General features: G+C 38.8%; 1 protein-coding gene across 3 annotated transcripts in view; it reads left to right on the forward strand.

Annotated features, from left to right (window-relative positions):
* Nucleotides 1–1,898: 1,898 nt before the first annotated feature.
* The window catches only part of LOC146485269 (germinal-center associated nuclear protein-like), a 46,812-nt gene continuing 33,227 nt past the window's right edge, over nucleotides 1,899–15,483 (forward strand). For 2 of the 3 annotated variants that reach the window (XM_085103639.1, XM_085103638.1), the window contains exons 1-10: nucleotides 1,899–2,044; nucleotides 2,775–2,871; nucleotides 3,604–3,876; nucleotides 5,377–6,173; nucleotides 7,534–7,639; nucleotides 8,896–8,972; nucleotides 11,854–11,923; nucleotides 13,290–13,370; nucleotides 14,447–14,520; nucleotides 15,194–15,262. In XM_085103639.1, the coding sequence (XP_084959765.1) occupies nucleotides 2,018–2,044; nucleotides 2,775–2,871; nucleotides 3,604–3,876; nucleotides 5,377–6,173; nucleotides 7,534–7,639; nucleotides 8,896–8,972; nucleotides 11,854–11,923; nucleotides 13,290–13,370; nucleotides 14,447–14,520; nucleotides 15,194–15,262 (1,671 nt within the window). In that variant the 5' untranslated portion in view covers nucleotides 1,899–2,017. The remainder of the gene's footprint in view (nucleotides 2,045–2,774; nucleotides 2,872–3,603; nucleotides 3,877–5,376; nucleotides 6,174–7,533; nucleotides 7,640–8,895; nucleotides 8,973–11,853; nucleotides 11,924–13,289; nucleotides 13,371–14,446; nucleotides 14,521–15,193; nucleotides 15,263–15,483) is intronic. The other variant, XM_085103640.1, reaches the window with a different exon arrangement.

Below are 15,483 nucleotides of genomic sequence, written 5' to 3' on the forward strand. Positions count from 1 at the left end.
ATTCGGTGGGTGTACCAAGTGTGAGAGTACTTGGGTGTACCAAGTGTGATGGTATGTTTTTTTTTTCGGATTTCTTTTTTCCGAGCATGCCTCTGTCACTTTGAATAATACATCATTCTCAACAAATAAATTCACAAGGCTTAAAATATACCAGGTCTATTCCTATTAACTGTGTTGACATTTGTCCATTAACTCAAACAGGTTGCTGTTTGCTCTCCCACTGATTTATTATTAAAGCAACTTTGTAAACTGTCCAAATAAGAACTGAAGCCTCTTAGTGAATTAATTTTCTTACAGTGTATTAACGGCTAGAATAAGCCCGTGACTGATGACCAGTTCTTAAGTATTCACCAATTGTATCGGAGTCAAAGACGTGGTTTCCTGAATTCTAGTTTATACTGGTTTATACTAGTTTTGCATTTGAAGGAAAAGCAATTGGGATCACCGCTGCTGTTTTTCCGAGTCGTTATCATAATTATATATATTTTTTGAACGTTGAATAATGATATATGTTTATATTTACACGCGATTTTCCTCGACAAAAGACATTTTTTATTTAAAAGATACGCCAATGCAAATCAATACACAATTGGGAGGGACTTGCAACAGATCAGAAACACTTCATCAATTACGGTGCCCCGCAAGACGACAAAACACAACTTAAAAGGGATATACAAATATATATATTTGAATGTGATCGACGCAGATTATGTCGGGTACACCACTCGTCATTTACACCAGCGCATTAATGAACACAAATATTCTGCAATCGGGAGGCACCTTGAGCAACACGGTTTATCGAAGGCTGATTTAGCCGACAAGCAATTCTCTGTTCTAAAGAAATGTAGATCAAAGTTCGACTGCCTGATTTTTGAGATGTTGTTCATTAAGGAATTGAACCCTGAGTTAAATACTCAGAGAGACTCTATTCGCGCTAAACTCTTTACATGACTCCGTGTGCGAATACTTCCTTATGATCACATATTTTCTCTTTCATTTGTCTCTAAGGAATTCTTTTAAATTTTTATTCGTTTTCATTTCGCTCATCACTGACTTGATAATGACGTTGAGCAAACGTCGAAACGTCGTCGCTTTTTAAACTTTTAAACCAAGACGGTTTTAAATTTTTTAAAGTTTTCAACATTATCGCAATTTTTTATAGTTAAATTATATACGATAAGATAAAGAGAAATCAATCAATAAATGAATATTTGAACCGGCAAAATTAAGTCACCGGCCCCCCATTAGCAACAAGATCGACTTGAAACGGGATAAACGATAAACGGTGCAAAATTTTCTCACTTTCCGTTCTGAATGGGAAAATAACAAAGTCAATTACTTCGAAGATAGCCCGAAAATTCCTGATGGAATTTCTGAAATTAATATTTTGATCCCTTTGCTTTCTTTCAACCAAAATGTCCCCGTCCAACGGGTAAACACTCCTTATTTCGGAATCTCGCTGATTAAATGTAATGTTTTTTTGGGCTTATGGCGCTTGGTGGAGTCAGTTAATAGTGTACGGGGCCCGGGTTAAATCGCTGAGAATTACTTCCTGGCTTGCTGCTTACTTTAAAAGTTGGTTAACTGCAATTTTTGCAATGACATTCGTCACGAATGAAACGCATAGTAAAACCAAATTTTGGTCCAAAAAAAAACGCGCAAAAAGCCTTAAGTTATCTTATATTTAGCAGCATTCTTTAAGGAGATACAAAAGGTTTGACGACTATGGGCTGCTTGACCGTTTAAGGTTAACTCCATTGAGATCCCCGTAAAATAGTTTCCTTCCGGGCCGTGGGGGTTTGAGAAAGACACGGTACTGGGAACTAGGCGAGTTTTTGTGCACCTGTCATGACGTAATCTCCAATGTGTCAGCGGTACCGGCTCAGATTCGATTGTTGAGCTGAGTTTCTACAAAGTTCTCTCTAATGAAAGAATACTTTCTGCTCGCCTGATTACAATTTATCAAGTTTAATCTTTTCTGTAGCTAAAAGGATTAGTTACATTGGTCTTTAAAAACATGCTTACCCCGATTCGACTAAAGAAGGTGAGTCTTCAAATTTAACATTTTAAACAGCTTATTGATCGACTTGTGCCTGAGTGATACATGTAGGTGAAAAGGTGAAACCTGTAATGACTACAGATTAGCAAACTGAAACTTAAATTTTGGTTTTGATGTGAGTTGATCGTATTATTTTGTACGGTCCAGATAACTGACAGACCGAAACGCAAAATCAGTAACTTGAGTAGCTAGCTAGATTAATTTTTGGCGATTTCTTATTTAAATTTTACAGAATTTTAGCATATCTTTGAGATATGTGTTCGGAAACCTACCCTTCAAGCAGCGATCCCTTCGATCTCCCTGCTTGCAGGGTATGGGAAACTTGAATATGCAACTAAAAAATAGTAGGTGTTTTGTTATAATTTGCCAACTTTGGAAGCAGAAAAGAGAAATTAGCCCAGGCTATTGCCATACTCTTATTAAAGGGCCAATTACTTGGGGTGGGGATGGCCTAGTTAGCTGAGATCTTGGTATGTGTATTAAAGACCATTAAACACAACAAACGTCATTGCTGCGATCACATGAGAACCAGGTCACCCTGGCTAGTTGGGACCTTGGCTAACTGTCTAAATTTAGTCAAGATTGGGCTTGCTCACCCCATGTACATCGTCATGTAATGCAAGCCTGAAGCTCATCTCAGCAAACCAAGCCAGCCCGGTTCATGTGCTCTGCCTTTAGCCTTGCTGACATGAATGAATTACTGTACTTTTGGTAGAAAAAAGAAGCTGTACGGAGGCTGTCACAGGGTTCTGGAAGTGCCTCTACATCGTCACATGCTTCTGGCCAGTGGCCTCAACGTAGGAAATTTCCAGGTAAGACGTGCATAAATGGTTCATAAAAGTTCCCAAAAGCAATGCCATAATCATAACATTTTCAAGGTGATGCAACACTGTATAATTATTTTATTTAGGGTGTTTCGTCATCATCAGTTGTGGGCGTGCTTGTTATGTTTGAAATGATTATTATTTTGTGTAATTGTGGTTTATGCAATGTAACTTTTCCAATTTAGCATTGTTCAGTATTTTCACAACAAGGTTAATTGCAGGGTTATTTCTTAAGATTTGTTATAGAGGGTAATAAATTTGCAAAGGCAGGTGAACGTGATCTTGTTAACCAAATAAGGCGGGACTTAAAGTCTGTGTTGTTTTTGATGTGGATTTTCAACATGATATTTATCCACAAGTAGCCCAAGCTCTACAATTTGTGTTGAACTTTGTAAAGTAAACATCAGCATCACTTAATTTGAGCATCAAGATGATTGTTGTATAATAGCAAAATTATGTTTGCATCTGAAGGCAAAATTAGAAATGATTTTTTTACAAAAATTTTCCACCTGAATTCTCCTGTGATCTATCTGGTTGATGCTTTTACATTAATTTATGGAAAGCAAATCCACAAAAAGACAAGTTTTTCAAAAAATAATGAATTTGCGGTTTCAATAACTTTGGAAACATTTTGTTTTGTTTTCAAAATAGCCAGTAACATTTATATGAATAGATGGTAAAAAGGACCAATTACAAGAACCCTGATTATGAACTTTGTAGATCAGCATCGCACTCAGAGACAGCAGCCATATGAGGCAAATCAAAGGCCTGCAAAGAGAAGCCACATCAGTCCACTTCATCAGGATTCCGTCGTCAGTAGTGGCAACGAACCAGAACCTGTTAAACCGGTTGGGACAGCAGCTTTTAGTTTTGGTACTGCACAAACTGTGATCTGTAGTGAAGCCACTCAGTTCACACACACAACAACTATTTCAGCCGTGTCTCCGTTTTCAACTGCTCCCAGCTTTGGATCTACATTTTCAGCGTCTGCTGGTAGGTTCATGATGTGCAATCCCAGAAAGTATCCCATACTCCCCCTCCCCCACAGTAGGGATTGGAAAATCCAGGAGGGTGGACTTTTCACCCCCGTGAAAAAATTTAAACGAAGGTGTGAAGCTAAATATTGAAATTTCCAGATAAGTAGGGGTCTTTGAAGAAAATCCCTTCTCTGGAGAAAGAAGATGGTGGGGGGGGGGGGTGGATTATTTACTACAAATTAAAGTACTAAAACATCCACCATCTTAAACATGATGTTTACTAAAGACATACATGTACTAGATAAATCCATGTAAGTGTACAGTCAACTCCCTTTATTGCGGACACCCTCGGGAACCGGGAATAATATTATTGTCCTTATTACCGAGAGTCCATAATAGCGGGAATTTGTTTCAGTCAAACGTCTGTAATTGATTTTTGCCGGGGGTCTAGTCGCTGTCTGTTTTATCAGGCTGTCCGTAAGGCGAGAGTTGACTGTACATGTAGTTGTTGCAAAGCACAAAGCTACATGTATTTGAAACTAGAGCAAGGCAGCTTCAATATAGCAGAACAAAAGAAAGGACAGTGTAGACCTACAACTTCTTACTTAAATAAAATAGAAAATTAATGTGATTGGTTTTAAGATTCTCACAAGACAAATTCTTAGTAACTTGTGCACAGACAAATTGACAGAGTGATAAATTGATTGGATTGTTGAGAAATGACAGCATGTGTCATGAATTAGGCTGTAATTTTAACAATTTAGCTCTGTTAACTTAGATAATCATTATTTTTTAAGCTTGATGTACCCAATAGCCTGCTAATTGCACCTACAGCTGTACAGTTCTAATGCCCATTGATATATGTTAGACCTATAGTGGTTTCCATTTGCCAGAACTGGTGAGCCGGACCAGCCAGTCTGTAAATCAAATGCACCATCTTGAAGGGATGGTGCTGCAAAATCTTGAAAAATAATCACTCAGAAAATTAAAGGGTTTGCGCTATTTTATGAAAATTCAAAGGACTAGGATCAAACTTAACCTTAAATGTGAAACATTCCATTTTCAAACTGAGCAGTCTGGCTGGCCAGTTGTGATAAATGGAAAGCGCTCCTAGTTACAGACGATTCCTGCGGTTGAAGAATGAAGGTTGAAGAATTCTTTTTTTGCCTGTGTGTTGTCCCTTTTCCTTGTAAATATCAGTATATCAGCCAAGGGACAAATGTTCAGCAAGAAATAAGTGGGTGCACTTTAGCACTTCACCATGCATACTGTATGTTGTGGTTCAATTTTATGCTTGGTTCAATTTTTATTTTTCTTTGTTTTATACTCATTATCATACATTACCATACACAAAAACAAAGGAAAATAACAATTGAACCAATTGCGTGTGAGGATAAAATTGAAGCACAACAAAATCATCATTTGTGTCGTTGGTGCTAGCAGCACAACATTCGTTGTACCCTTCACATGAAAATACATGTCTTGTAACTGGGTGTGCTTGTCTTTTACTTTTCACGTGAAGCAACTTCTTCATCATCCAATAGTGGTGTTTTTGGATCAGTATTTGGGACAAATACGTCTAAGACGGCTAACACATTAAGTTCATCATCGCCCAACACATCTGTTAACGTCCTTGCGGCACCTATGGTAGGTCCTCAGATACCAGCTCCTTTATTTGGAACTTCCCAAGCTTCAACTCCTGTCTTTTCATCAGGCTTTCACAGAAGCACTGCCTCAAAAGATTTGGCTTCTTCTTCATCAGCCACAAGTAGTAGTTCCCTCTTTAAGCTTGGAGATTCAATCAAACAGCCTTCCTCTACCGCTCTGACATTTGGTAGTTTCAGCAACTTAGGTTCTTCACCAGGAACTTCAAGAGAATCCTCATCGGGTGGTGCGGCTAGTGACATGGGAAGTGGGCCATCGTTTTCCTTTGAAACGGGACCACATCCTCATGAGCGAAAATCAAGTGCTGCTTCTTCTGTCTCCAAACCTCTTTTCCCAATAATGCAATCTTCCTCTACATTTAGTACAGCAAAAATGAATAACCCAGGATCAGGAACAGCAGGAACCTTTAGTCGCGCACTTGCCACGGCAACAGGAGACCACCAGGAAAAGGAAAATAAGGACAAGGTTGTGGAGAAGAAGATTAGGGGCTTACCAACTGCCGACCTGACGGCATTGGTCATTAGGGACATACCTGAAATGTACAATAAAAATGCGTGGCTGAGAAGATTCTATTCACGGTTTGGTGAGGTGACCAAGGTTGTTTGCACTGCGGCAAGAAAGAGTGCGACTATCACATTTAAAACACATGTAAGTAGTCAGGTTTGTAAGGAAGTCAGAAACTAAAATTACGCAGACTATAAATATTGGGTTCTATCATTCCAAACACATTGTTAAAGGCAATTTGGCAAACATAAAGAGTGTTAAGAGCTGACATTTTATTTACATGAAGATGATGCACTAGTGCTCCAAGCGTGAGCTGTCAAAACTCTTTACGGTCAAACCACCTGAAGTTATAAAATAAATGAATCACTGACTAATTATCTTTTAAAGTGTCAATGCATTTAGCGCAGAGCATTAATTGGGGACACTATCCAGATCGAATTAGAATTTGGAAATGTTGGTTTTTGGGGAGAGGGGAAAACTGGAGTACCCGGAGAAAAACCTCTCGGAGGAAGGATGAGAACCAACAACAAACTCAACCCACATATGACATTGAGTCTGGGAATTGAACCCAGGCCACACTGGTGGGAGGCGAGGTGCTCTCCCCACTGTGCCAACCCAGCTACTTTCCTGCATCATCCCTGCTTCGATCCCTCATCAACCCCTTATCAACTTGTTTGTCGAAATCAAATTATTATTCATTTTCACTCAATAACGCACCACAGTTTCTTTATTTACTAACTCCTTAGTTGTATAATTATATGTGTTGTGGTATAAAATATTTTTTAGTGTAACATTTTTCAAACCAGTTTAATTATCATTTTCCTTTGTGCAGTATTCAATTTACCATGATCCAAGACAAAGGGAAATGAAAATCAAATTGGTTCAAATGAAACTTTTCAAACCAAAAATTTAATTATTTTAAACCACAACATAATGCACCCTTTTAGATTTCCAATACAAGAATTGAAACCCATGTTCAAAAATGAGGAAGAAGAAATGCTCGTCAACTTTCATTGAGTTAAGTTGCACTTTAGGATTTTGTTCACAGCATTTAGGTGATCATGGAACTCTTGTACATACTTCTCTTGAAGTGACGATTGTACTTGTTTTGAGCTTTGCCAGTTAACCATTATTTGAAGGGGTGCACAGAAAGTGACTTTTGATGTAAGGTTGAATTCTCCTTTTGTTTCACAAGCGAAAAACAAGGCAATTTGGAAGGAGAATATAGCAATTTATCCGAAGTCACTTAAGGCTTTTTTCCAGGCAACCGTTCAATTTGTCCATTGAAGACAGTTTTTCTTTCCAACATTTGCTAACAATGCTGCATGGGGTGATGTGTGCATCTATTGCAAAGAAAGTTTATACTGTTCAGTACAATGTACAAGTCATGTACTTTTCTGTATCTCTTTGCAGTTACATTACACTGTACATCTCTTCAATAGTAACGTTAATGACCATTAAAAAGGATGCTGAATGACGAATAATTACTGTTACTATTTTTCAGGAAGCTGCAGAAGCAGCTAAGAAAAGAGGAAAGATTCTGAGACAAGGTTTACCTCCTGTGGAGATTTTCTGGAAACAGCAAGGGAAACGGAGAAGTACAACATCAGGTATTTGTGACCAGTCAGTCTGTCTTGTACACTGTGCATGTACAGTGTACTTACAAAAATAAAATACAGTTGAACCTCTCTGTAACGGCCACTTTAGGGACAGAAGAAAGTGGCCGTTGTGGAGAGGTGGCCGTTATGGGGAGGTAGGGGTGTAAAATGACACCTTTTTTTCGGGAAGTACAACATGTTTATTGTGCCAAATTCATGCTTACTGTAGCCTATAACGGCAATCCAATCTTAAATAATATGTGTATAGACAAAATACACAATAAAACGTAAATAATGTTTTGAATCAAAATGTTAACAAGACGAAATGAGGAAGGTTCGCAACATTCGCTATATTATTGTAGACAATTTATGCTTACTGTAGCATATAAATGGAACACAATCAAAATACGTATATCATTAAAATGGATACAGAAACGTAATCTCCCGAAGACAAATGTCGATTACTGCATCAGTTTATAAAAAAAGGTTCTTACAGAAAAGAACTGTACTGGCCGTTGTGGAGAGGTTATTTTGGCAGTTGGGGACACACTTTAGTGGCCGTTGCCGTTGTAGAGAGGTTTAAACAAGAGCTAATGTATGGACTGTCCGCCGGGACAAAAAAATGTGGCCGTTGTAGAGAGGTGGCCATTGTGGAGAGGTGGCCATTAGTGGAGGTTCGACTGTATACAATGGAACCCCATTAATATGACCACCTTCAGGTCATGAAAATGTGATCGTAAAACTTAGAAAATGACTGGAATTTCAATTTGTTCAGGGCACAAAAAAGTGCATGGTTGTATCAACGAGGCGGTCATAAGGTAGGGTTCCACTGTATGGCGTAAATGATAAATTTTATGAGAAAGGAAATAAAATGTGATGTTATGTTTGAAGCCTGGTGAATAAATAATAGCTGTATTTTTCAAGCCAATTTGACACAGGCAATTACTCGAAAAATGAAAATTTTTAAACTCTCCTAATAGGAGTCGAACCTAATTGACCTAGTAATTAAAATTGAAAACTCTGATTTTCTTTTTCTGAGTATACTTGTGTCACTGGCTGAAAAAATACATCTACAATGTATCAAATGAATAATATATTTTATATCTATATTCTGTTTGTATGTATAAATTGAATTGGCTACAGTTTAGGAATAAACTTATAACATACTGTATGTGGTATAACCACATGAAAATTGAAACAGTTACAATGTAATAAGGCTTAAATTCTTAATTAAAATTGATTAATTTGTTGTTCTTTTCTTTTATTAGAGAGTGATCAGCAAAGTCCAGATATTGATAAGTCAGTTGGAAGAAGTCCTGAGAAAGGCCGAAAGATGTTAAACCAGGTAATTTTTGTACATAATGTCATGTACCAAAAAAAAAGAAAACAAACAAACAAACAAACAAACAAACAAATTCATTTAATGTGGCTAAATGTAATTTAGGCAAGGTTAAAGTGCCCATAACGGAATTTTTTTTATTTTCTTATCTGAATCTTTACATCACGCGAAGAACTTCCGCGAAAACATTTTTCGATTTGAATGAAACGCGAATTTTTTATGAATTTTACAAATCTTTAAAATTCTATTTTATTGTGGTCCACCCGCCCTGCTGATGAGAATGCCAACGGGCTCATAATCGGGCCACGTGACATAGTCTGTGACGTACATTCAGGATCTCTCGAGTCTATGCACTCACTTGACCTTCAGTAAAGTACATTCGCGGCAGAAAGAAAATCGTCAGATTCACCAGTAGGAAAGAAAAAATTAGCTCCAAATAAGTATATCCCATGGCAGAAAACTTATCTGACACGGAAAGTGAGCAAACCGCTGAAGAAAGCAGCTAGGACGAATTTGAAAGCGTCGAAGTCGAGGCGATAGATGGCGTCCACGAAACAAGTAATACGTGTGAAGATGATGACATTCGAACCGTACGCGGACGAGCCGATAGCAGACGAAGAATGGCTAAAAAGATATCGCAAGGAACAAGAGGAGAAGCGACGACTCGAGGAAGATTTAACGAAACACTTGGAGAATAGAGAGCGTGTTAGTGGATGGTAAAGTTCTCACCTTGCATTTTGAGTACGCGCTCTTCATTATCATCTGTCAAAATTAAACTATGGCCAAGTGCTCACAAACATTCGAACGAATTATTTCCATGTAGGTGTACTTGTGGTAACTGTAGCCGTGATCTGCTAGCAAATATCAGCGAGTACTACTGCTGCAAGGAACTCGAAGGCAATTGGGAAGCCGGCGCTGACTTAGCTGACTAGCGACATTGTTCTCGCGGAACTACAGGAAGGACACGCGTTGAACTGTGATAATAATAGCTTGTCTCGTTCTCTGAAATTTCGGCCAAAAATTTAATTGTAGGATGGAATTTGTTAGCTTGTTCATAAAGTTTATGAAATCCATTGTATCTTTTAGGCGCATACGTCTTGCGAAATGTTCGAAGTCTAACAAGAGTTGGCGTCTGATGTAAATATATATTCGCGTCTGTCACCGGTGTCGGGACAAATTTGATCCCTTTAGGAATATTAAACGCTAACAGGCTGTCGCTAAGTTGTTGGTTTGAAAAATTCTTTATGAATCATATTTTCTCGTGCTTTTCTCTTTGTGTCTCAATCCGTTTTTTAGCCAATTTTTTTCTGCGCTCTTTGCGCTTATTTGTTTTGTGCCCTTTTTCTATTTTGAACCCCCGTTGTGGTGGTTAGGTTTTCAGAGATAACGCTGTTATACTTTTCAGCATTTTTATTGTTTGCAGAATTCTGCAACACATATGTGTACAATATTTGTTTGAGCTCGTTGAATTCTTGCTGCAGTTTATCTACCTTATCTACATCGTCGTTTACAATGTTTTCTGTGTTCGCCGAGTGTGACTGTTCTCACATCGATCTATTTACATCAGTGGTAGCATTAGTGCTAGTATTTTTAGAGAGCTTGGTCTCAACGAAACTTCGCGGATCTCACGATCTATGAGAATATATACCAAAAGAATTACGCCATATTTTATAAAACTTGCGACTGAGTTAACAGTGAGGTCAAACTATAAATCTCAGAAGGTCACAACGCTTAGAATGTCACAAGCGGGTGTGAATATTCAGTATCCAAAGCGGCTTACCATTCGCTTTTCCCCACTCCTCTTCGAAGGTGGCTCTTGGTCTTCGTCTTCCTTTCGCTCACAGACAGCATGTTTTGAAGGATAAACACAAACGCCAATATCATCCTACTTCAGTTCACGTTTTAAGTTTAAACCTGAATTCATCAGCCTTGTGAAATCCTCGTCATTGAAGTGCATCGAGCACAAGGACAAGGTCTTTCCAGGCGCGCGTCCACATCTTCCTCCGCTCCAGCATAAAATCGATCCATTTCTTTCGCCTCCTCAGTCTTTGCGGGCATGTGGTGCCAAAGAAAGGAATCCTGTCCATGCTTATTCCATTCGCTTCGTCTTTGATGTTTCCACATCTCGCTGCAACACATCTTTCCGGCATTTTCGAGAAACATGCAGAAATACCGCGACTTGTTTTCACTGAGATCCAGAGAAAGGCTGAAGTCACGTGTTCCTGAATCTACGTCACAGCTCTTGCTAAACCGAGAGGAGACTAATGCGAATGGTGGGCCAAAATGGCGGCAAATTTGAACGTCTTATAAAATTCATAAAAAAATTGCGTTTTATGCAAATCGAAAAATTTGTTCACTGAAGTTCTTAGGGTGATGTTTAGATTCAGATAAGAAAATAAAAAAAATTCCGATATGGGCACTTTAAAGTCAAGACAATGCCAGTCAGCGGTCGCCTTTCGTCACGGCTCAGGGGTGACCTTTGACCTTTGAGCTCTCTGCTGGTTCACCTCATGATTTGCTTTGCATTTGTTTGCTTGCTGGCCTGTGAGGAAGGTCATGTTGCTTGCTTTATTTTCAAGCCTTTTTTGCCTCTCCATCTTCCCTTGGTACAAGTATCAGGTTTGGTAAGTATTCCACTGATTGGGTTCAGTGTGATGGTGCCTTTGGTGGTGGCGGCTTGCAGGGTTGCCTTGCCTGATTGCTGCCTTGTTCCACTAACCTTGTTAGGCACCAGCTCCCAAGCTCATCTATTGTTGATGAGTTTAACGGTATTTAACAAATGGTCAGTGGTCAAAGCTATACTCCCTGTTCCCTTCAGGGTCCAGTGCAAATTAGTTGGTATAACTTTTTTTTATTTTTTGCACCTCATTCACTGTTCTCTTTGCAGGCTAAACTGACTGATGACAAGAGTTCAATGAGCATGAAAAGCTCCGAAGCACTAAAAGAGATTCAAGATTGTATGTTTAACTTTCCTTTTTATATTGTAATGCTCATGATGCATGCACATTTTAGATAAGACCGTAGTCTACTTTGAGATCTCCTCTCCTTAGACCTTTGTCAGTACCTGCTCGAGGTGCTGGGAGACAAAGGACACCCCTGACTTTAAAGCCCCCTCCCCCTCTCCCCATTCCTCACTACAAGAGTGTTCTCTTTCTCTTATGTAATGTCAATATTTCATGGTCTAGCACAATTGTCCTGAGGCTTAAATTTTTTTGTGTTTATCAGTAAGTAACTTTGTTCAAACTAATGTAACATGCAGTAGTGGATGACCAGACGTTCGGGTAACTTACCGAGCCCCATAGGTATATTTTTAAATGCTTTTTCGCTGATAACAGACATGGTACTTGGCCAATGATTTTATAGAATTATAAACTTAAGATCTAAAAATTGTAAAATCTAAGCTTACAATCTAAAAATAAAATTTGAGAAACATTTATCACCAAGGACACTTTCCGAGCCTGGTAAGTTCTTGGGACCTTCAAGAAAAAACAGACCCCTACTCTAAAGCACTCAACTGCCTCCTCTTCATGACACAAAATATTTTGACACCTTTAGCCCGGGACCCCGGTTTGGTCTAACAAATAAAGGGGGAGGAGTCCTTCCCCTAGATGTGCCACTGACATGTCAGAAGTTGCAACTGATGTAAACATGATATATTTTAATTTAAACATTTTTGGAGTGAAATGATATTAATTTTTTTGGCAAACTAACTGAAGGAAGGAAGGAAGGAAGGAAGGAAGGAAGGAAGGAAGGAAGGAAGGAAGGAAGGAAGGAAGGAAGGAAGGAAGGAAGGAAGGAAGGAAGGAAGGAAGGAAGGAAGGAAGGAAGGAAGGAAGGAAGGAAGGAAGGAAGGAAGGAAGGAAGGAAGGAAGGAAGGAAGGAAGGAAGGGAGGGAGGGAGGGAGGGAGGGAGGGAGGGAGGAAGGAAGGAGGGAAGGAAGGAAGGAAGTTAAGAATATACTCAATATTTATTGTGTTTCTATATTTTAGAATGAACAGCATGTATGTGTTAATATGTTAATACTCATGTTATGTTGTTGCTTATGCTGAAATGCTACATAACTAATAGTAATAATATGACCAAGTGCTACTGTTTCAAGCAAATGGGAACTAGCTACATGTACATGTAGGAACAACTTAAGTACTGTAGAACCCCCACATTCACTTGAAATTAATTCTTTTTTCAGCGATCATTCGACCGCTGCGTGACTGTACATGTTTCACCTCAGAATGTTTTTTAATGATTTTGTTAATTTATTTTGTTTTATTATCTACATGTAGTGGATTATTAAATATATGCATGAATTCTGTTCTTTATCCTTAGATCTGAAGACAGTAGAACCAAGTGAAAATGCTGGAGAAAAACTTCAAGTTTTGGAAGGGATTGACAAGAAACTCAGACAAGGTGCTGAGAATTTTTACTACCCAGGGGTGTGCCACCAGTTCACCAAACCCAAACCATATTTTGGACCAAAATATACATGTAATATATTGTAATGCCTGTTTCCAGACTTGGCCACTAAATCCATGTTATGATTAAATCTTTAGCTTGGTTTAATTCTTTAAAACTGGTTTAACTTTTAAACTTTTATGGTAAGGAAAGTGGTCAAAACTAGGATAGTACAGTACCTCTTCCCGACCTCTATTTTCATTGGTCCCCTAGTACTGTAGCTCCCATTGTTTTCTGCGGGGGATCCATTGTTCCCAACCAATGACCTATTGTTTTGTCTTTCTCCAAAACTACGATACTCGAGTGCTCAGGACCCACCAAACCACAAAAAAAGATGGTGGTCTCTACCTGCTTCCTCCTTCCCGCGCAACTTCAAAAGATGGTGTCTTTATTACATAACACCCCTCTATCCAGTAGTAAAAAAGGACAGTGAGGTTCAAACCTCTCTTTTCTTATTAATTTTATCTAGTAATGCTGACTCTTGCTAGCTGAATTTATCTGTGTGAACTCAATTTTTAAAGCCAATAAAATGTTGTCAATAATGAGAAGCGATGGTATTGCCCGACTCTCTATGTATCATCAATATCAGTAACAGCATGGTGGGTGGAGATCACCTAATGAAGACCAGGGGTGCTTACCATTTACATGGAAAACCCGGAAATTCCAGTTGGAAAATCAAATGGTAGGCATCATTCCATTTGGAGTACTTCTGAAATTGTGGGCTTCTGGTCAAAGTGATGCATTTTTGTTACTCCTTTTGGGATTTCCAGCTGATGTTCATACATTTTGCATGTCATCCATCTTCTGCTAAGACAAGCTAAATCATTTCGTATTTATGCCAAAAATTTCCATCCATGTGTTTTGCGTTAATGGTAGGCAGGCACCTAAGCAGTACAGCAATCAAAACGTCCCAATCAACCTAACAGGTTGTATGTGTGTTTATAGCCATGAGTAACTGCTGGATGCTTTGTTGGGTTGGAGTTCACATAAGATTGATTTGACCTACGTCTTGTGTTACTGTAATGTTACAGTGTTTAAGAGAACATCGGATATCAGTTCTGCAAAGGCTGTCACCGGAACCTGTAAAGACATGTGCCCAGAGAAGGTAAACTACGTACTGTAAAACTTTAACCAAGGTGTATACTAATAATTAATTTGGCACACAAATACGTGCACATGTATGTACACACAGTTATAGTCCACAGATGCTGTCAGTTCCAAAGGGTGATCAAAGTGATGTTCTTACAGGTCTGTTCCAGCACCAACTACATGTACATTTTCCTTGAAATTTCAAATGATCTCTTTGGTGACCAGTAAATTTGGCAACAATGTGATCCTGTTTGTTACACCACTGAGCTCTAGCCTACTGCATTTATTTCATGATGCATTTATAATAATACATTATTTAAAAGCAGGCTCAGTTTCATTCAATCATATACATAATTATGTAGTGGAGGCAGCATGGTCGAGTGCTTAGGGTGCCAGACTTGAAATTGCAAGGTCCCATGTTCAAGCCTGACTCTGACCACTAGCTGGAGTTGTTTCTTGGTAGCCCTGAGTTCAACTTCTCGGCCGCCCTTGTAAATAACCAGCTGGTCTGCCTCCTGTCAGTGAGAATTTTCAACCATGTTATGTTCAATTTAAATAATTTAATTATTATTTGTTTGTGAAGTTTAATGCTTGGCCCCACTAGCACTTGTGCTATAAACACTGACCAGGGTAAATAAAGGTTATTTATTTATTTATTTATTTATTTATGGGTTCAACTATTTTTACAGGAGAGATACATGAGGGAACACCAAAGAAGGCTGAGTGTGTTTGAGGCCATTCCAGGGACAGGCAGCATTGTAAGTGCTTACAGTGCAAACAAATGTAGATCAGCAGAGTTGAAAACTAAAGATAAATTGCCACTGTATAGAGATTTGAGTGTTGACATTTCAAGCGTTAGCCTTTTGTCAGAGCGAAAAGCTGTAGCTTCTCTCCACCGAAAAGAGAAGTGACAGCCGGGAATACGTATGCGTTCGCAGGTTATCAACCTGGGAACCCATGGTGTCTATCTTCATGACAA

Source organism: Pavona decussata, unplaced genomic scaffold (genome assembly GCF_977016875.1).
Source record: "Pavona decussata unplaced genomic scaffold, jaPavDecu1.1 SCAFFOLD_27, whole genome shotgun sequence".
Lineage (NCBI taxonomy): Eukaryota > Metazoa > Cnidaria > Anthozoa > Scleractinia > Agariciidae > Pavona > Pavona decussata.